The sequence below is a fragment of the Rhododendron vialii genome, chromosome 3a (genome assembly GCF_030253575.1).
Source record: "Rhododendron vialii isolate Sample 1 chromosome 3a, ASM3025357v1".
NCBI lineage: Eukaryota > Viridiplantae > Streptophyta > Magnoliopsida > Ericales > Ericaceae > Rhododendron > Rhododendron vialii.
The window spans coordinates 9,445,363-9,465,319 of NC_080559.1; the positions used below are offsets into that span (position 1 = coordinate 9,445,363).

The 19,957-nt window shown below is 38.2% G+C and overlaps 2 protein-coding genes and 1 non-coding gene across 3 annotated transcripts; 2 read left to right on the forward strand and 1 right to left on the reverse strand.

Moving 5' to 3' along the window:
* Window positions 1-126: 126 nt before the first annotated feature.
* Window positions 127-8,515, reverse strand: LOC131319173 (uncharacterized). The gene is made up of 6 exons (XM_058349324.1): window positions 8,393-8,515; window positions 8,191-8,311; window positions 5,942-6,204; window positions 5,479-5,690; window positions 4,700-4,961; window positions 127-649 (listed from the first exon to the last, which is right to left on the reverse strand). The coding sequence occupies exons 2-6, from the start codon at window positions 8,282-8,284 to the stop codon at window positions 338-340; spliced, it is 1,143 nt and encodes a 380-aa protein (XP_058205307.1). The 5' UTR covers window positions 8,285-8,311; window positions 8,393-8,515; the 3' UTR covers window positions 127-337.
* On the forward strand, window positions 2,316-2,423 carry LOC131321443 (small nucleolar RNA snoR100). The gene has a single exon (XR_009198490.1). It is a non-coding gene; the product is annotated as a small nucleolar RNA snoR100 (small nucleolar RNA).
* Window positions 8,516-13,931: 5,416 nt separating the features above from the next.
* Window positions 13,932-16,551, forward strand: LOC131319107 (protein TERMINAL FLOWER 1-like). Its single transcript, XM_058349228.1, has 4 exons — window positions 13,932-14,457; window positions 14,763-14,824; window positions 15,658-15,698; window positions 16,116-16,551. The coding sequence occupies exons 1-4, from the start codon at window positions 14,257-14,259 to the stop codon at window positions 16,331-16,333; spliced, it is 522 nt and encodes a 173-aa protein (XP_058205211.1). The 5' UTR covers window positions 13,932-14,256; the 3' UTR covers window positions 16,334-16,551.
* The last annotated feature ends 3,406 nt before the right edge of the window (window positions 16,552-19,957 follow it).

The following is a 19,957-nucleotide window of genomic DNA, read 5'->3' on the forward strand; positions in this document are numbered from 1 at the left end:
TTTTCATTTTTCATTCAGATTATCAAATCCTGAAAAATTGCAAGTGGGCCCGTGAAAAATCCCCACGGGTTCAAAAACCATCGGTCCTCTTGGCATTAGGGTTTTTCTTCCATCGTTTCAGACACATTAATAGCAAATGCAGTTTTCATAAAGCATATTCCAACCTCGTCTAGTGTGTATTGTCTTTATCAAAAAAGGGGGAAAAATTACAGCATACTTCAAAAAATCAACAGCTGATCAACTATTCTGCAGACATACCAAAATACCCAGAAAAAAAATTCCAGGACCCAAACCAGAAAGCAGAAGAAAAGTAACAAAGACCGCCTGAGAGAGACCATCAAATCTGCGGCTCGCTGTTTTGCCCCAGTAAAAGTTCTTTTATCATGGCATCAACCATTCCACGGGCGAAAGGGAACATGTGCCCAGACCCCGAAACTTCATGGTATTTTATCCAAGGGAGCCGTTGGGCGATATAACGCTGCATTGTAACGGGCACCAGAAGATCTTCATCTCCTTGCCATAGGTGGACCAAACCGTCGTCGTTGGGAAACGGATTGTTGAGATCGAGGGGAACGAATTCCCAAGTTCCCAAGCCAATTATCAAGTCGCGGTGGACGGACTCGAAATCTCCTTGCTGTCTAACCTGTGCCTGAGAACCAATAAAGATAGCAGTAGAAAAACAACACCTTGGGTTATGAAGGAGCAGATCACTAGATATTAGAAAGTATAAAAACTAGTTCAAGTGGTAATAATTGAGTGGTCTTAACTTAGCATAATAGCCTTTAGGTTGGGGGGTTGAATATGAGGACAATTTCTTTGTCCATTCAATTCCAAAGACCTAAGTTTAGTTCTGCACAAGTATACCCTTCACAGACACTTATCAATGGGCACTAAATAGGCTAATTTTTTTTTATTTACAAAACAATAACAGTACCCATGTAATCTGAAATCGATGGGATATGGGGCAGGGGAGGGCTTAAGACACCTAACCTTTGGCATTATATGCATAAAGTGGTTGAGTTTTACACTGAAATGGTGGCCCCCCCATATACCTCCAAAATATCAAGGAACTCTAGGGACGTTATGCCATGAAACGAAGCCACCAAATCAAAGCCGGAAGGCATAACAAACAGAATTAGGCGTTGCAGATATTTTATACTAGCAACCACGGTTAGTAAGACTAGTGCAGATACACACAATCTGAAAATCCCAATTTCACTCCACTTCAGTAGGAACCAAAAATTCAATGAGTTAGTATCAAATATTCCCAATTAAAGGGTTTAAGAACACAACTGTAGGTAACAAAACGAGTTTCCAGAATACAGGCATGACTAATTCAGGACCTCACAAAACGGGGAAATGATTTTGGGTCCCGAAGTCGCTGTGCACATTACTTCCTCTGAAACTACAATGAAATGTGATTTCAAAGCAAAAGAAATGCATATCAGAATTCATCAGTTAAAGAAATGCATACATTTAATCCTCTTAAAACTTACTTGATAATCTACTTACATACCTTTTGCCTTTCTCCACAAATTTCTTTCAAGTGAAATCTGCATATGACTTGTCTTAACAATGAACTTTTGCTAACTTGTTTAAGATAGTGATACGACAAAATTCAGAAATCAGACAATTACATGTTCGTCAGCGCCTAAGAAGTGTCATTCACGTACTAATGTCTAAGTCAGAGACACTTAAGACTTGCCAGACTCTGCAAAAACAGCTGAGGGCACATTCCGAATTAAGGTTCTATTTCTTAATTACGGACACGAAAAAAAGAGTATCGGACATGTGTCCGAGAAGTGTCGGTGTCCGACACATGTCTAACACGCACACGCGACCTCTTTGAAGTGCCTGTGCTTATTAGTAGAAAAAAGATGCCGATCTTGCAAGTTGCTAGTTTTCTTTACATTTCAGCATTTATGAACAACATATTGTTTGATAACAAATATTGCTAGCAAGGAAAAAATGTACACCAACGTATGGTAGAGCCCTAAACTTGACTCCAAGCAATTGGGAGGAGTTTCATAGTGTTCTTATATTACATATACAATATGTTATCAATGGATATCCGTCGATCACAAAAACAGTAACCACATCTTCTCTCAAGCATACTTTGGTGCGCGTAAAGTTCCAAAATTACACATTCCATGGGTGACAGTTTCAGTCCCAACCACAAGTATGGGATATGCGATATCACTCAAATTCATCGTTCATATAGTTTTTATTGGGAGTTTTTGGAAACAACTCAAGATATGATGGCACCACGGATATGTAACGTGTTAAGTGTTGTGCATACCAATGCTCTGGACTATCAATGAAGGAAGCATGGTAATGTGCACATAAATTAATTTGGGTCACTAGGCCTGCCCTCTCTGATGCCATTTGGCTTTGATTTGGGGGCATGGTTTTACAACAAAACGTCCTTGTAGATCCTCGGTTCTTGGAGGTTTAGGGGGGCCACTGTTTTAGTGGTATTCTAAGAGCAGCCACTTTGTGCATATATTGTCAAATGTTAGGTCTGTCTCCAATCATCCCCCGCCCATACCCCCAATGATTGGGGACTAGATGGGTTATGTTATGTTGTTGTTATGTCCTTCAGTTTGTCAACATCCATGCGCTATAAAATCCATATAAGGTTGGAATTTTTGGTAAACCTCAAGTTGAATCCAAAGAATAGTTCATCAATATTATGATAGTTCTTGCATAGTCTTGGTTAGAACTCAACTCCAAAAGCTAGTTGTTGACAAAATGGTGCCCTCACATTTATATAGTGCACATTACTTTCATGTCCAGGCAATGTGGGACGCCCAAAGTTCTTACTCCGTAGCAGTGGCGTAGCCAGGAATTGTTGTTAGTGGGGGCACTAGTGACATAAGTTACATTGTTTTGAGGAACAATTTTTCCCTCTTTTTCACATACAAATACAATTTGATAATTTTGAAATACTTTCTTCATGGCTATTTGGGATAAATACATATATGAGGTTAACTATGAGTCAAACTAAAAGAAGAAGACACACACAAAAAAAAAACTTCCAGTGGGGCCACGGGCCCTTGCTGGTCTTGCCTCTGCCACTGCACGGTAACATCTGCGGCGTGCAAGCCAGGGACATGCAGCCTACTCGGCTCTGATCCTATATTATATTGTTTTGGATAGAATTCAACTCCAAGACCATGTAAAAATTGCCACATGTGAAACAACTAAATATTTTGACAATCAACAAATACAATCAATTTGTGCCTATCAAAATTTAGCCATGGAAAGGAGTGTAGCATAAACATATCTCTCAAGCCATGTACTTTGAATCTTATTAAGACGTACTGACAAGTCCTACAAGCATGCAACTATTGTGGATTGCTTTATGATGTTGTCACCAGTTAATATACAAACACTGATGATGTTCAAAAAAATGCAAGATGTACAACATACAAGACAAAGCCCGAAATGTATGCCCATATGCTGCATGGGATCGTGTGCGGGTGCATACATTTGTGTGGGCCTCGTTAAACCTCTAAGTGAAGGGTACAGGAACTAGGCAAAAAACAGATTAATTAGTGTAGGTACAGTCAAAATCGTCAAACTTGCTGCCGAGAGACTATTTGACCTTCCAATTGCTTATAGACACGGGCAGCGGGACCCACGAAGAAAAGTAACCTCGTTCTGACCTTTACCCAACTAAGGGTAGTTGACCACCCAATGAGAAGAGGGGATGTGGACGCGCGACAAGGATATTAGTTCCCGCGAAGGTTGTCCGCAGGAAGTTGCCGCGGAGCCCCGATGTTACCGCGGAATTATGAGACGCATCCTGAAATAATCCTATCAGAGAGGAGACCTTGTGACTACAAAAAATGATACTAAAGAGTTCCCGGGGTCCCGTCCTAACCCAGAGGCAGGGTTCGAGAGGGACTCCGTGGAGAAAATACGATCGCCGCGGGTCGCGACCTCGCTCCAGCGGGAATAGGGGGAATTCTTTTGTGGCTTAGTGGCTTGGGATTGAGGTATCGCCACGGGGTTACGAGCCGCCCCGCAGACAAATGTCCGCGGAAATGGCAAGTCTTCCCAAGGCTAGAAGGTGCAGAGGGAACACGTGTCAGGATTTAATAGGAGCGCCGTCCTGGGCCTAACCTAGGCCCAGGTGCTTTATAAATACCCTTGACATTCCCAATGATGAGGGAGGATCTTTTTTTGGGAGAGAGTGCGTGAGCACTGAATTTGAGGAAGGAAAACATTCTTCCTTAGAGAAAAAGAGTGACCTCACCCACTCAGCCCCGGAAAAAGGCCGAACATCCCGCAGAGAACGAAAGAGACACGCTGCCTCTATTCCGTCTGTAGCTTCTGCCTTTCCCTCACCCACAAGATTTCTCCCTTATTCTTTCCGCTAATCATCGGCCAATCGCACCTCTCCAGCTCATGAATATGTACACGTAAGCGATCTTTACGGAACCTCTCTCTCCTACAATTAGTATCCACTCTGCGAGGTAAAATGGTGTTTTACCACGTAGATTGTCAACAAAAAAAAAAAAAAAGGCACTTCACTGCTAATTCAATAATGCAGCAAGATGCGTTTATCAAAAAGATCAAGCTGTACTATGATAATTAGCGGCTGTTAATGTCACAACAAGTGATGACCCCTGCAATATATTTAATCTAGTCATAATATCATAGTTTAATCTAGTCATAATATCATAGTAAGTACCTCATGTGGCCTTCCCGGTCTAGTTTGAACGAGTTCCAAGTCTTGGCGAGATAGAACAGCAGGACTTTGAGCTAATACACTAGAAGAAGGAAACCACTTCTGAGTATTCCACCAGAAGGAAAGCCATGGAGTGTAGTGAGCAATACGGTATGCCCACTGATCCCGAGGAAACTGCTGGTTGTAGGCTCCTTCAGAAAGATTTGCAGGAAAACCAGGCCACCAAAAGTTGACTGCAGGAGCTATAAGAGTTGCTCCTGCGAGCCTGTTAACATTTCATGTGCCCAACTTCAGACAGAGTAAAAGCAAAGACACATCACTACAAGAGCACAGACAGCAACATGTTGATTAAAAGAAACCTACGGTTTGAATGGTGTTTTCAGATAGTTTTTTCAGGATGCTTTCAGAAACTATTTTTGAAAGCAAAAACATTTAACTCATCTCCTATTCAATTGCTAAGCATAAATAGTTATCGAGAACTTGAAAACATATTTCTTTAATTTTTTTTTTTATATAAACAATGATATGTTTTCTGTGGAAAAAAAAGGACACTTATGTGTTCTCTTAAAGTTGAGACTTGAGAGTAACAAATAGGAAATAAAAACTACCAACAGGACCCCCAATAATGCTATTTATGTTTCTCAGCAGATTCACTTGCATCTCCAACACTTACAGAAAAGGACACAGAACTCAAAGAAATGCAAAATACTTAACCTGGTCTGTGAATAATGTATCTAACTCCCTAGCCCCACCCTTTCGTGTGTTACTTGGCGAAACCATACCTGTGAGGAATGTACTTGAGACAGGTCCAAATCACTTGCCCGCCCATAGAAAACCCAACAACGTAGAATTTGGATCCTAGTCCCAACTGATCGGCAAGCTCCTCTATATCCGTAGCCATACTCTTCAATGTTTGTTTTGGATTAGGGTCACTCTCTCCATAACCGGGTCTGTCAATTGACACAATGTAGACCCCTAAACCTTCAACAACATCCTGTGGAAATCGACCGTGAACCAAGAATACAACAATCATAAGAATCAAACTAAAGGCCTACACATGGTCGCCAATATAGCTGTCGTACGTATTGAATACCAACTTATTGACCAATACATTGGCTGATATCGGCCGATACGTGACAATAAGTGATAAGGAGTGTCACCGATATGTATCTGGATACCGCGACTTAGAATCCTAGGCCTACAGAAAAATCGAAACGAAAGAAACGACAGCTAAAGGATCCTTACCGGGGATAATTGCGTGGCAATTACAGCATCATGTCTGCAGCAGTCCAAGCCATGGACATATATTATTTTATGCTTCGCTTCATTTTTCGGGACACCATGCTCTTTGTAGGCCAAATGCCTTCCATCACTAAGTTTTACCCTAGGTGCTGTAACAGGAGGGCCATCTGCAGAGCCACATATCCTGGGTGGAGGTGGCTGTATGGCCTGATAAGCCCATGCCAGTAATCCCATAAAGAAAGCCACAAGAATTTTCTTAAACAACCCTGAAATAATCATATGGTTATCGGACTTCAGGACATATAGCACTGAGGTTAACAATTTGCTTCTAATTTTGCCAAAAAAAAAATGATTGGAGAAAATCCTATCAGAAATGATATGAAAATCAAGCAATCATTTTTTATTCAGCTCACATTGAAAACTAATCTTAGAAAAAACGAAGCTTAGGTATTAATCCCGAATATTGTAAAGCAAACAAAAACATAAACAATCTTGAGGTGAAATAGGTTTACAATGCAGGTGTTAGTAGGAAATCAATTTAATTCAAAAATCACTAAAGCAAACTCTTAACTCTTGCTCCCATAGCTAAATACGGAGTAAAAAAGAATTATAAAAAAAACTCTTAACTCTCTCAAGGAACCTACAAAAGAACATAAAGCACATCAATAGCTGAGCGGATGAGTTGTGGTTAGGGGTGAAATGCCACTCGAACCCAGAGCTAGCTGGTTCTCCCCGAAATGCGTTGAGGCGCAGCAGTTGACTGGACATCTAAGGGTAAAGCACTGTTCGGTGCGGAGAAAGAACTTGCAAATTGACAAAACCCGGCGGTCGAATTTTCCATCTCCAAGGAAAAACATTCTGATCTCCTATCAAAAAAAATCCCAACTCTCCTTTTGGAGCTTCAACCCTTACATGAAATACAGTCTAAATTTTTTACTTACCTTTCCAGAATCTATTCTTTACCATCTAAAAGTATCAATTCAATTGTTTGTTGAATCCTGTGAATTGCATGAAAGTAGGATACTCAAAATTCAGCAGTCAAAGAGTTTTATAAAATGTTCTTGGTTCTCAAAAGTATGTCAAGTATTGGGTTTTCCTTTGGTAGATCTAAGATTGGCACATTGAAGTTTGAACCGGTGGGTGAGGGTTTCCATACAGACATGTAATATGTTATTGTGGGTTGTCTCTAGTTCAATCCGAAGTACATTTGCAAGGGCTAACGCCCAGGCTTCTAGGTCTGACCCAATTTAATTACATTGAGTGTTTGTTATGTTTCCAAGTCTTAAAGATTCAGAGATATTGCTGGCCCAGTGAAATTCTTCTGCTAATCTTCTCCCGTGGAACAAGTGCTTCAAGCCGAACCACAAAAATCATTTGTATGCTTGTGTGATTGCTATGTTTTCACTCGTAGTATTCATTCATCTCGCAGCATCATCTATAGTTTTCATTCATTGCGCAGCATCGTATATAGACCTAGGGCATCTCGACCTTCACCTCAGTGGCCCAAACAAAAAATAAAATATATTTTCGTTGTGTAAAATTAGGGCACTTTGAAGTCAATACCAAAACATAGATTGTTTGCCTGCTACATAATCTCATCTTTTAAGGAATACGCTAACACCCGATAGATGGACATAGGTTAGCCTTGAGAGACGTGTGAAAAATGTGTTAAAAGTCTATGAAAATCAGTAGAATTGTCTTGAAATATCGGATTAAAGCGTCGAGATCCTATATCTTGTGCCATTATTACCTTCACAATCTAAAGTTAGCAAGACTTATTCACCATTCAATCCAGCAACAAAATTTTAAACCTCAAAGCAATTAATTACTACTTTACCTTAGACACTACTAGAGACACAAAAGAATCTTTCATATCTATTCGTGTTATCTACTTGTGTCATTAGTCTCGCTTCATCCAGTCCTGACTGCAATTATGGAAAGAGATTTTTCGGTAACGAAATCGATAAACACTTCATTGTGAAAAATCAACCCTTGAGTGATTCTTCTGTCAAACCCAAAAAAAATCTATAATACAACAATTCTGAACTATGAAAACTTGTTGGGGCAATTTCTTTTTCTGTGAAATAATAGTATTGATACATCGAGATTCTGTTTTATTCTATCCATTTGAGAAGTTTATTCTAAGTTTTTCTGTCTGGTGTATTAGGAATAAACCATGGATACGATTTTGAGATTTTTCTTATGGAGGAACCGAGGAAATGGTAATTGGAATGAAATGAATAGAAACCCACCCGAGGGGAGTTGAAAGGGAGTGCTCTGTTTAGGTCTTCTAGTGTGAGCCCTAGCTGATGCAGCTGATATCTTCCTGCTCACTCCTGCCGCCATCTTTCTTTCTCTTTGCCCAACTCTTCTCTACAACCCAGATCAAAAAATTACTCCAAGATTCACACACAGAGAGAGAGAGAGAGAGAGAGAGAGAGAGAGAGAGAGTACAGATCTCGGGTCTCAGGCTGGCTGTCTCGTTTGCTTGATCGTTTGACTTGGACGATGACGAGGACGAGGACGAGGGATTCAAAATTGAGCACCTACAATTAATTTCTTTTGGATATATTTTTTATTTTTTAAATTTATCACTCAAAATATGTTTTTACTTGGTCCTTAAAGGCTTAAACTAATCAAATCCAACCCATTCATCCCAAATTGGAAAGCCTGTCAAAATTTTGGATGGAAAAGTGGTCACATGCAAAGCACGTGCCTTTTTCAACCCACTCAAAAGGGCACAAATGCCATTTCATCTCTATTACTCCTAAAATCAGTCAAGCCTCTTATCTGGCGTAGGTGGTGTTCCGATTTCTAAAAAAAGTATCTTTAAAAAAAAAAGATAATTTCAAGTTCAAAAATCATGTGCTTGCGTAAATAATTTTTCTATCAATATGTATCTTATTTAATAGATCTCATTAAGATCTTTTAAACGGTGCAAAAAAAATTAAAAAAATATTTCTCATTTTCATTATATTTAAGCTTGAAATTACATTCTTTTTTTAAAAACCGAAACACCCTAGTACTAACCTACGTTGCAAGAGTCACTCACCAATCATAACTCTAACTAAACCCTTTCACATATGTGTGAGCCCACATTTTGATGAAACATGAAAACTTAAGTATTTATCTCTCGTAAAGCAAAAATTAAGTATTTAAAAAATAAAAATCTTAGCGGAACGGGACCTAAGTATACAAGTAGTCAAATACATTAAATGAGAAAGGTTTGCAAGGTCTATATGAAAGGCCTTCCTTCGGCCCTTGTTTAGTAAGAAAGTGAAGAAGTAAAATAATTACATTTCAAATTTTATTTAATTTTTTTTTTGTCATTCGTTAATTCTAATCTAAACTATTCTAAGGGAATTGGGGGAGGGGATGGGGCTTACGGAGATCAAACCCCGCTTATGAACGGTGAAGAATACGAAGCCGATCATTTCTATGATTTCTATGATAGTACTATAACTTACTCTTCTGCTAAGAAAATTTGGAAATCTTTAGAGAGCAAGTGTAATGCAATACTGAAGAGACGAGGGTAAAGAATTATGCAGCTAGCAGTTATTTGAAACATTTGGCGCCAAAAAATCCTTCCTAGTGAAGTTGGTTGTCTTGCCCTCCCTCCACAGAGGAGGCGGAGGTTCGAGTCCCACGGGAGGCGAATTTGGAATTCAGGACTATGGACAACCTCTGAACCCCTTTGTTGACTAACATACTACAACTCCGCTAACGACCACTAACATATACAATAATATTAAAGAAACAAAAAAACATTTGGTGCCCCATGCCCAAGAGCGAAGTGTATAATAGGCCCAGACCAATGTATAGTCTCCCAGTACAGTGACCATAGCAAGGCTTACTTGCTTATTGCCCTTGGGCCATAGCAGTGGGTAAAGTAGTAGTGGAGTTTTACAAGCCCAAGGATGCGGGACGGAAGAGCCCACGCAATCATCTATCCCACCCAAGTTTCAAAATTTCTTAAAAATTATAGGAGTAGTTTTTTTTCTAAGAAACGTAAAAAATTACACAAGTTTTTCCCCCGGCGATTTAAAAAAAAAAAAAACTTAATGCTTGCCATCTAAGGTTTTTTTTTTTTTTGGACAAAATCGAACAGTCGTCCTCCTAAGATCATATGCATGTATACAAAGTTTCACACTAAGTTCAATATTTTACCTTTTGTAAATAAAGTATATATGGATGCATAAGATTGTATGTATCGACGATTATATATCACTGTATCTTTATGACTGTATAGGTTAATTGGAAACCTTTATGATACTACTATTTCTATATATAAAATGTTATGGAATTAAGAAATTGATACGACTTTTTTATATGTGAAAAATATTAATGTTGGTCGATCAAACGTTGAGATTCTGCGTCTATCCTTGGATATATAGGCCAAATACTCCGTGGAAAGTTTCTTAATTATCGTCCATGTCCTCTCTCAGTAACGGTACGCTTGTCTGTATAAGTAGTTCCTTATTGCCTACTAAAAAATCGAACAATTGTAATAGGATGAATAGTGAGTTATTAGGCCCGGCCCTACGTAGTAGACCAGGAGGCCACCTAGGCTCCGTTCCGCTTTCTTTCTAAACTTTCTTTTTTAAGAATAAGGTAATTTCAAACTCAAATAGAACGAAAATGAAAAAAAAAATTAATTTTTTTTGCACATTTTAAAAGATTTTAATGAGATTTATCAAACAATATCCATATTGATAAAAAAATTATTTGCGTAAACACATGATTTTTGAACTTGAAATTACCTTCTTTTTAAAAAAAATTCTTTTCCAAAGAAAGTGGAACACCCAACACTCATATTTTAAGGCCAAAAAATAGTGACCCATTTTAAGTAATTAAAATACTTATATTAAATGCTTTAATTTCTTCAAAAGCACTGATGGATCAGTGGAAGGTTCGCCGGGTAAGGTGCTGTAAGAGCCCGATCCAGAAAAAGAAAAAAAAAAAGTTCTTATTTTTTAAGAAGGCAATTTCAAGCTTAAAAATTATGGGCGTATTGAAATCTAAAAATTAAATATGCAATGTGGATTTTGTTTGAAAGATCTCGATGAGATCTTTTATACGATATAAAAAAATTAAAAAATTATTTTTCATTCACATTATTTTTGAGTTTGAAAATATGAAATAAACTGCTTATTTTTTAAGAAAGTTTCTGAAATGGGGCCTAAGCCTGTAATCGTTTGATCTGGAGTACGAAAACTGATTATAGCAAAGAAGGCCATCAGTGATTCCTATTTCCTTACATTCCCCCCCCCGCCCCCCCCCCCCCCGCATCTATACGTGCAAATACACAAGGATCAAACTAGGCTAACTAGCTTGAATGACATATAAAGCATGAAATAGAGAAGAAAACTAGCCCCAAAGGTTAGTTTGGTTGATGAGTTGGCTCCTAAAACAATTGGTTAGGTTCGATAATTGAGGTCAGGCCGCAAGAAAGTAAAATCTTATGAATCCCCAGTCCTTACGGAGATGACCTGCCTTTGACCGAATTAAAAAGGGAGTTATTCAAGGTGCGCGTAAGCGCCCTAGCTAACACCCCTGACGGTCGACAAAAATGGAAACAGTAGAACGGGAAAAGAAAAGGAACTGGGAAATAAAGGATGAGAGGCACAGGAAAGCAGAAACATATGTTATTATGTTGTGGTGCAAATGGGAACGGTCACATGAAGTCCAATGTGGGATTTTATCAAAGTACTTGGGTTTCTACTTGTAGAAGCCACCTTCTTAAATTACCAATTATGGATACCCTTTTTCTGAGTTGTTTTTTTATAACTTGAAATGACCCCTCAGCACTAACATCCAACGTGTGTGGTGGAGTGGAGTTCCATTATGCTTTGATTTTTGCAGTTTGGGGCCCCATCTTCAAAAGAATCTGCCAAACTTACTTTTTCCTTGTTTGGAGGTGGTTTATACCTATTCGTTTTGGGATTTTGAATTTAAATTTATAGATAATGTGTATAAAGAGAGATAAAATAATAATTAAAAATTTAGTAGTAATGACTGAAGAGAGATAAAGAAAAAAATAAGAGTAATAATTGAAGATATGAGTAATAAATGGAGAGAAAAATATGATAATGATTAGAATCAAAAATTCAAAACCTTTAACGGAACAAATTCTAGGAATTGTTAATCTAACAACAACAACCACCACCAATACAACCCACACAATCTCACTCACCTATTCATTACCTTAAATGCAAAAGCTGGATTCTCAAACTTTTTCAGTTTGGGTATTTTTCAAGCAGAAACCTCAAACCCTAGCTAGAAGTTAGTCTCTTATTTCCTTTTTTTCGCTAAAAAGGAGAATACCATGTCAAGTGCTTAGTTGGGACCACATGCACTACACACAAAGTCTTGATATGGTTACAATATTTGTACAAGTGGTGTTGAATCATGAACCTATGTGTATAATTAAGAATCTTTCATGGGATGCAAAATAGAATTCACTACGGTTTCATAATGAGATGATTTGAACAGTTCATTTCATTAGTCTCGATGCATATATATTAGCCGAGAAAAATTGGGTTGTTCGAACATAGATGATGGTCAGGTGTTTGGTCACCAATTGCTTATAAAAAACAACATGATTCAATCGAGCCTTTACTAAGGTTTTATCATACTAATTTTCTACATATACGACATAACTTCAAAATCTGCAAAATGTACAACTCAAATTGTCAAATTTGATAGTAATATATAGGTCCCATTTCTCATCACATGAGAAGATTGTTACTTGAGTGGTATTGTACATGATAAACCAAATTTATTTATGTACACGCACTTGAGTAACATAGGGTACATCACATCAATCACATCATGCAGTGGATCACTCGTATATTCACGCAGTTGCTATATATAATGTGACATGACAAATATCACTATATGTTTGTCCTAGCTACAACCACATCACCTTAAGGTACCCATGAATAATTGATTCATGTGATGCTCGCATCTAATGGTACGAAGAAAGTATCTCCTAGATAGAAATGGGGGCGCGTGCAGTTGTGCCCTCTATGCAGGCCCCGTCCCTAGCTGGAAAAATCGGATTCGAACCGTTCTCTTTATATGCGGATCAAAAAAAAAATAAAAAACCGTTCTCTTTATAGATCTGGAAGAGTAGAAAAGTTTTGTAAAAAAAATTAAGTCGGTCGTACATTGATAACCCAGTGACTTCAAAATACTTACAGCTGGATAACAATTTGGTTCGGTCTTTATGGCGCTTTTTCATCGTGCTCTCCTTATGTTGGTCTCTTTAATCATTTGTGTTTGGTTTTTTGGGTGTCCTTAGCCTGCTTCTGTTTTTTGGTCTCCTTTGAGATTTCTGTTTGTGGTGTTGCTGCTGCTTGGGTGTTTCTTGATTTGGTTTTTTATTTTGCTGTAGTTTCTGCTGTTGTGGTGGGCCTTTCCTTAGGGGGTGGTTTTGGTTTTGGGGTTTGGTGCTGCTTGGTTGTCCGAGGTTTTGGAGTGCTTTAGGAGTACATCTTCTGCTGTTTTTCGGCTTTGGTTTTCCACTGCGCCGTTTGGTTTTTTTTCATGCTGTTTCTTTTTTCCATCCAACCCATGGTTGGATATTCCCCTCCCCCTTTCCTCAATGTAACCTATCGAATTCTTCTTAATAATTTTTTTTTGTCGATCAAAAAAAAAAAAAATTGGTTCAATCACTATAGATATTCAATCAACTTAATTTTTATACCTATATATAAACCATAAAATGAACAATTCAGATAAAGGTTTTTTTTCACTCTGGCACAAAACTCACCTGAACGGCTCCTCAGCCTGTTATGCCGTGGGTTAGCTAGCTACATCATAGGTGATAATGTTATAGAAAACAAAAGCTTATTCTTAAAGAACTAAAAAGGTCCCAGGTAGGTTCACAGCCAATCAAGAACCAATTCCAAGGGACCCAGTCCAGTGGTGAGTAAGTGAGAGAGAGAGAGAGAGGGATAGTGTATCTGAAAGCTAAAATGATACCTATCATAGAAATATTTCTTGATGTGGAGAGAGAGAGAGATAGAGAGAGAGATAGGGGGGTTCACAATAAGTGAAGCAGCAGCCCTAGCTTTCATATGTACTACAATAGTACTCCACCACTCAAGCCTCTCCCCAGCTCCTTCTCTAGCCATGCCTAGAATTAAAATACTCATAGCTACTAACCTTTCAGTGTACTCCCCAACAGTATATATATACTTGAGCTTCTTCTACTTCCCTTCATGAGAAGAAAACAGAACTCCCGAGTTCTCCTGAATATCTGGAAATCTCTCTCTCTCTAGATCTCTCTCTCTCTCTTTCTAGATCTCTCCCTGATGGCAAGAATGTCAGCTGAGCCTCTCATAGTAGGGAGAGTGATTGGGGATGTACTCGATCCTTTCATTCCAACAGTGAAAATGTTGGCGACTTACAACAACAAGCAGGTCTCTAACGGCCATGAGCTCTATCCTTCTCAAGTAACCACCAAACCTAGGGTTGAAATCCATGGAGGTGACCTGAGGACTTTCTTCACACTGGTAGTTGATTTGTTCCACTTGCCCCCTTCATTCTTTTTGCATTATCTTAGTTATAAAATTCATGTATAATCATATACTATCATGATTTTAGATATAAACAGTTACCTAACCTATATCGGCCGTTACGTACTTAATGAAATTTTGACCTCTGATTCTGGTATTTACCTATGTGTCAGCTGATCATACTGTGTGATATCGGTTGATATATGGGCGTATCACCGATACCGTTGCACATCCTGCGATTTTAAAATCCTACTATTGTGTATCGTCTGAGCTTAATTGAACTCTACATTCTTTAAATGCAGGTAATGACAGATCCTGATGTTCCTGGCCCTAGTGATCCTTATTTAAGGGAGCACCTGCACTGGTATACCTGGAAACACCCTTATGAATCCATGGAAATATGTGGATAATTACATTATTAATTAGTTAATTGAATATCTAGGTAGAACTATAAGTCAGAAAATTGTGGTAGCTTTTTAGTATACTTATTAAAAAAAAAACATAGCAAACTAACACAATTGTATCTACAAAGTAAGTCTTTCTATATAATTAACTTGATGGATTGAGCAAAAGATTTACTAAAATGAAAGAAAAGAGAGTCTCTAAGGAAGTAAAACTAAACATTGAAGAAAATATGTTGCATACTTTGAGTTTTTCTAAGACCAACTCGATCAAGGAAATTACAAATAAAAACCTTAATGAAATTAAAAAAAATTGCTGAAATTCCCTGCCTTTTGTTTTGCCCCGGCTCTTGGGCATTTCATTAGGCCTCACCTCGATGTACCCTTTGTTGAGTTTTCTCTAATTTTAATAAAATCTTTGTTGTCGATAAAAAAAACCCCCAAGAATTGAGCAAAGCATAAATGACACGAGCAAACCTAGGGCTAGCTAGCTTACTAGATCTTAATTAAATAGGTTTGAAACTACAAACAAACCGAATCTTTAAATGGTCAATAGAGAAAAGAGTCTTCCTAATTTGTAGGATACACAGACGATTTGTTAGTCACAAGCTTAAGCATAATAATTAACAGAAAATTAAAGTTCTCTTTTTGGGTTAGATAATCTAAAATAAAATGTTATTTTAGTGAAAAGAAATCACTCACTCTCTGTAATCCTCATTGATTGTGAGCAACGTTTCATTTTCCATAAAATTACAGAAGAACATTAAGTATCGATTTCAAACGACTTTTTTTTCAGGATAGTGACAGACATTCCGGGCACAACGGATGCTACATTTGGTAAGCTCATTCCATGTAATTTGTTTTCCAAAAGCAATAAAAGATCGACAACGCTTCGTGCATATATTTATGTGCGCAGATCCAAACACATGTGTGTAATTTTGATATGTGCGCATAACTCTTTGTATTCAGGCTGTTCCAATTCAGAAATGATAGAAACCAGGACAACCGGATCATAAAACCCTCTAGGAAAACGAATGAACGGTCCATATTTAAAGAAACTCTTTTTCGGAAGAATTTTAATCTTTCAGGGATGAGTTCTGGATCGTTAATTTGTTGTCATGGACAGTTTCCTGGGCTGTACTCGGCCCGTTTCCAATCGTAGATTGAGTTAGCTACTTAAATGGACTACTTAGAGAAGGAGGAAAGAGCAGCTGTTGATGGCTTTTCCTTGTTTGTTGTGTTGTGTTTTGACAGGAAGGGAGGTAGTGAGTTATGAGATACCGAGGCCAAACATAGGTATCCACAGGTTTGTGTTTGTTCTGTTCAAGCAGAAACGCAGGCAGGCCGTCGACCCGCCTTCTTCGAGAGACCACTTCACCACCCGGAGCTTTGCGGCGGAGAACGACCTCGGCCTTCCGGTCGCCGCGGTCTTCTTCAATGGACAGAGAGAAACTGCTGCCAGAAGACGCTAACCCTAACCCTAGTAGTACTAGTAATAAAGAGAGCTCCATTTTATTATGCTAAGCCTAAACTCTCATACTTAACCTGTACCTGCAATAATAGCTGCAAGAATCTCTCTCTCTCTCTCTCTCTCTCTCTCTCTCTCGTTCTCTTCTCTCTCCTCTCTTGTTTGTCTCTTTTGAGCTTTGTATCATGTTGTTCCATTTCTATTAAAAGGTGATTTGTGACCTGTGATATGTCTCTTTTGGTACGGGTACAGTATGCTCTCTTTTGCCATATTTTCAAATGGCAATTATGGAATCTCAGATTGAAGCTACCATAATTTTCTTTTAAAGTTAATTGTGCGGCCTTATTCACCTGGACTATGTGATTTTTACACCATCAAGCGAATTTAAAACCGCCCAATTCATTTTTTCAACATTTTTTTTTTCTCAATTCCAAATCTGTAGACCTTCTCATTTTCATATGTCTGAATATTTAATTACGTCCTAGAATTAAGACCATAAAAGTTGTCCGATAACCCAAATTTGTGGTCTAGATTCATACTCGAATACACGATCCCCGTACACTTAAGTAGAGTAAATTTGAACCACACAAATTTTCTGTTGATTATACTTTCTTAGTCCCAATTATGGAGAATTATAAAGATACAGGTGACACTGACCCAATGGCAAGAGCATCCCAGTCTGTCCAAAATTTGAAATTGCCTTGGTCTAGGGTTTTGTCTGCATTCTTCTACTAGTTTACTGTATATATAGTTTCATTCAGCCTTTTCAAGAGTATTTTTTTGACTAAGTTCAGAGGCCAGTATCTCCCAAAATGTTGGGTGTAAATTTCACTGACCTCCCCAAATGCAGAAACCTCCCCTCACCTTTCTGAAACGTCACTGCCCTCTCTAACTTTGGGTTGTTGGAAACGGGATTCGTTTATCACTGGAAATATGCAACATACCAAAAATAAACAAGATTAGAAACTTACTGAACCAATTTCAGGCGTCTGGAAATTGGCAATTGAGGCTAATATTTTTATGAATAATACTATATCCTTAAAGCAAATTTGTCTCCCACACCGGTGCTCTTGGGTCTCTTGAACGTTTGCCTCCTAGAATTACCCAATTTTCGAAGAACGGAAGTAACACTACAATTTGTTTAACAGGCGAACGCAAACTTGTGCAGTACTCTCTCTTAGATTCAATATGAATGCAATGTATGTGCTCTGTAATTTTTCCGGTATCAAAAAGAGAAGCACTTGAATCCTATAAATAGTGTCAAACGTGACTATTCGGAAAGGACAAGTGACTATATGGAAGGGTTGCAACCAGTTGCATGAATAGATAAACCCTTTGGAAATAAACATCTGATAAAGGTATCCCTTTGAATAGACACATTTTTCCACTTGGAAGTTAAAACCCTTTGAATGGACACACCTCTTCACCATTAGGAGTTAATAATTTTGATACAAAATCATTTCCCATAAAAAGAATATAACTCTAATGGGAAAAGCCCAATTTCCTTAGTCACACTTAGGAAATATATATTCTTAATTTTCATATTAATCAACGACGTGAGACCTTTCCAACTTCACCAAATATCATGTGATTGTAATGGAGTCAATTTTAATTCACTCCCAAATGATTTTTTAATTTAATAATTAAAATTCCATTTTATCCAACATGGGTTCCTCCCACTTCTGACATGGGAATTGGAAAGTAATGAACCAAAGTGTGGGCTACCATAGCCACGGGTGGATCGGGCCGGCCCGAAAAACATGTTTTGATTTGAAAAATTGAAGAGTCCTTACCCGGATTTATGGTTTGCCACCCGAGAAACCGTTTTGATTTGAAAATGATGATTTGAATTGAAAACCAAAGATTGTTTTGGGTTCGAAAGCCACGTTACGAAGGGGGAAGGTTTTTACGGCACCCCCCTCGCCCGATTTAGAATCGGTCTCTACTGAACATTTGCGGGATTTTCGAAAATATTTTGTTTCATTAAGCAAATTAGCAGATATCCACAGATGTATCAAGTAAAGAGGTGTATGCCTGTGCCGGTGTATAGTATATATTGATGAAATAATGCAAGATAAAAGATGACAGAAAAATAAACTGTTGCTACTATAATCACTCTCGAGCGCTCGGGAGTGGTCCTGAGCGCTCAGGAGTGGTCCTAAGCGCTCAAGAGTGCCCTTTTGCTCCCGCAAAATAGAACTTAGTGCTTTTTACAATAAAAAGAATATTCAAACATAGAGATATGAAATAGGATAACATTTAGGTCGGTTTGCTCAGCATCAAACTCAAACAAACAAGAACTGGTTTTGAATATCCAAGTGCTGCTTCCTTGCAAACAGAAAATAAATCAAATTGGGCTCTGGAAGGACCAGTGCACACCTAGTATCCATCAAACTCACATGAATAGCAACAAAGAAGGAGAATTCAGTTGCAGTAAAATAACAATACTCCCAGCGCTCAGGAGTGATTCTGGTGTACTGAAAAACTTTTTATAACCTTTAGCTCTTGTTGCTAACCAGTATGAGGAACTGGTACAAGCCCTTGATCTCCTTCAGAAATGGAAAAATAGTGGCTTTTCAAGTATAAAATGGAATTTTTTACCTTTTGTGCTAGAACAAAACTTATTGGACTGACTTGGATGTTTGAAAATGGGTAAAAAATAGTAGAAAAATGAAGTCTAAGACTTCAAATGCTTTTGTGAGTTCGAATTTTGATGGAAGTTGAAAAATGTTTGAGTTGGAAAATGTTTGATGGTGTTTGTGAACTAGAGTTTTTTTTTTGAAAAATGGAGGAGTGAGAGAGTTCAATTTCGTGCCCGTTATGTGTTGAATGAGGGGGTATATATAGGGGAGAGGAGAAAATGTTTGAAATTTGAAAATTAAATCAAAAATAAAGAGAAAATGGTTTTGGGAGGGAAAACAGGCATGATGAGATGCCCTGCTGGCTCAGACAGGTCTCTGCTACATTTAGGTTTGAATTGCAGGTTGAAAATCTGAAGAAAAAAAAAAACGTGGTCAAAGGTCAAGCTCATCATCCATTGGTCTGTCAGCACTCCTGAGCGCTCAAAAGTGGCACTCCCGAGCGCTCAAGAGTGTCTGCATGGACACTCCCGAACTCAATTTTGGATATTTTTCGAAGCGTTGGAAAGTTTGTTGAGTCATCTTTCTAACCCAATTAGATTCATTCAAAAGTATTTGGTATGCTAAAATGTGTGCCAATTTTACCCTCAGGATGTCGAGGAAAAAGATGATTTTGGTTTGTAAAAGTTCAAGAGGCATCGTTCAAGCTTTAGCCAAGTCCTGTTTTGATTCCGTTTCATCATTGGGGAGCCTCAAGGCCACAAATTAAGGATAATTAATAGGTCCAAATTGGGGTGTCTACACAGAGTTAAAGACGAGATAAATTAATTCACGGCTCAGCCGTGAACAAATTTTTTATAGCAGCAACCTATCGCAACTGTCCAAAAATGTTCTAGACGGTTCGGATTTTAGTGAAACTTTTTTGGGAAAAAGTTTAACTCTTTTCCGAAATTTTTTTATTAACATCCAGACTGTCCATAATACTTTTGAACGGTCGCGATTAGCTCCGTAAATAACTATTCATGGCTCTGCCGTTACAAAAGATTTTC

What these genes read in the sequence shown, in the direction of transcription:
- LOC131319173 (XM_058349324.1), bottom strand. Translation starts at nt 8,284, where the DNA reads ATGGCGGCAGGAGTGAGCAGGAAGATATCAGCTGCATCAGCTAGGGCT. An exon ending in TTGCCACGCAATTATCCCCG is followed by an intron (nt 5,691 to 5,941) that starts GTAAGGATCCTT and finishes CGATTTCCACAG; the next exon opens with GATGTTGTTGAAGGTTTAGG. An exon ending in GACCGGGAAGGCCACATGAG is followed by an intron (nt 650 to 4,699) that starts GTACTTACTATG and finishes ATTGGTTCTCAG; the next exon opens with GCACAGGTTAGACAGCAAGG.
- LOC131319107 (XM_058349228.1), top strand. Translation starts at nt 14,257, where the DNA reads ATGGCAAGAATGTCAGCTGAGCCTCTCATAGTAGGGAGAGTGATTGGG. An exon ending in TGAGGACTTTCTTCACACTG is followed by an intron (nt 14,458 to 14,762) that starts GTAGTTGATTTG and finishes CTTTAAATGCAG; the next exon opens with GTAATGACAGATCCTGATGT. An exon ending in CACAACGGATGCTACATTTG is followed by an intron (nt 15,699 to 16,115) that starts GTAAGCTCATTC and finishes GTGTTTTGACAG; the next exon opens with GAAGGGAGGTAGTGAGTTAT.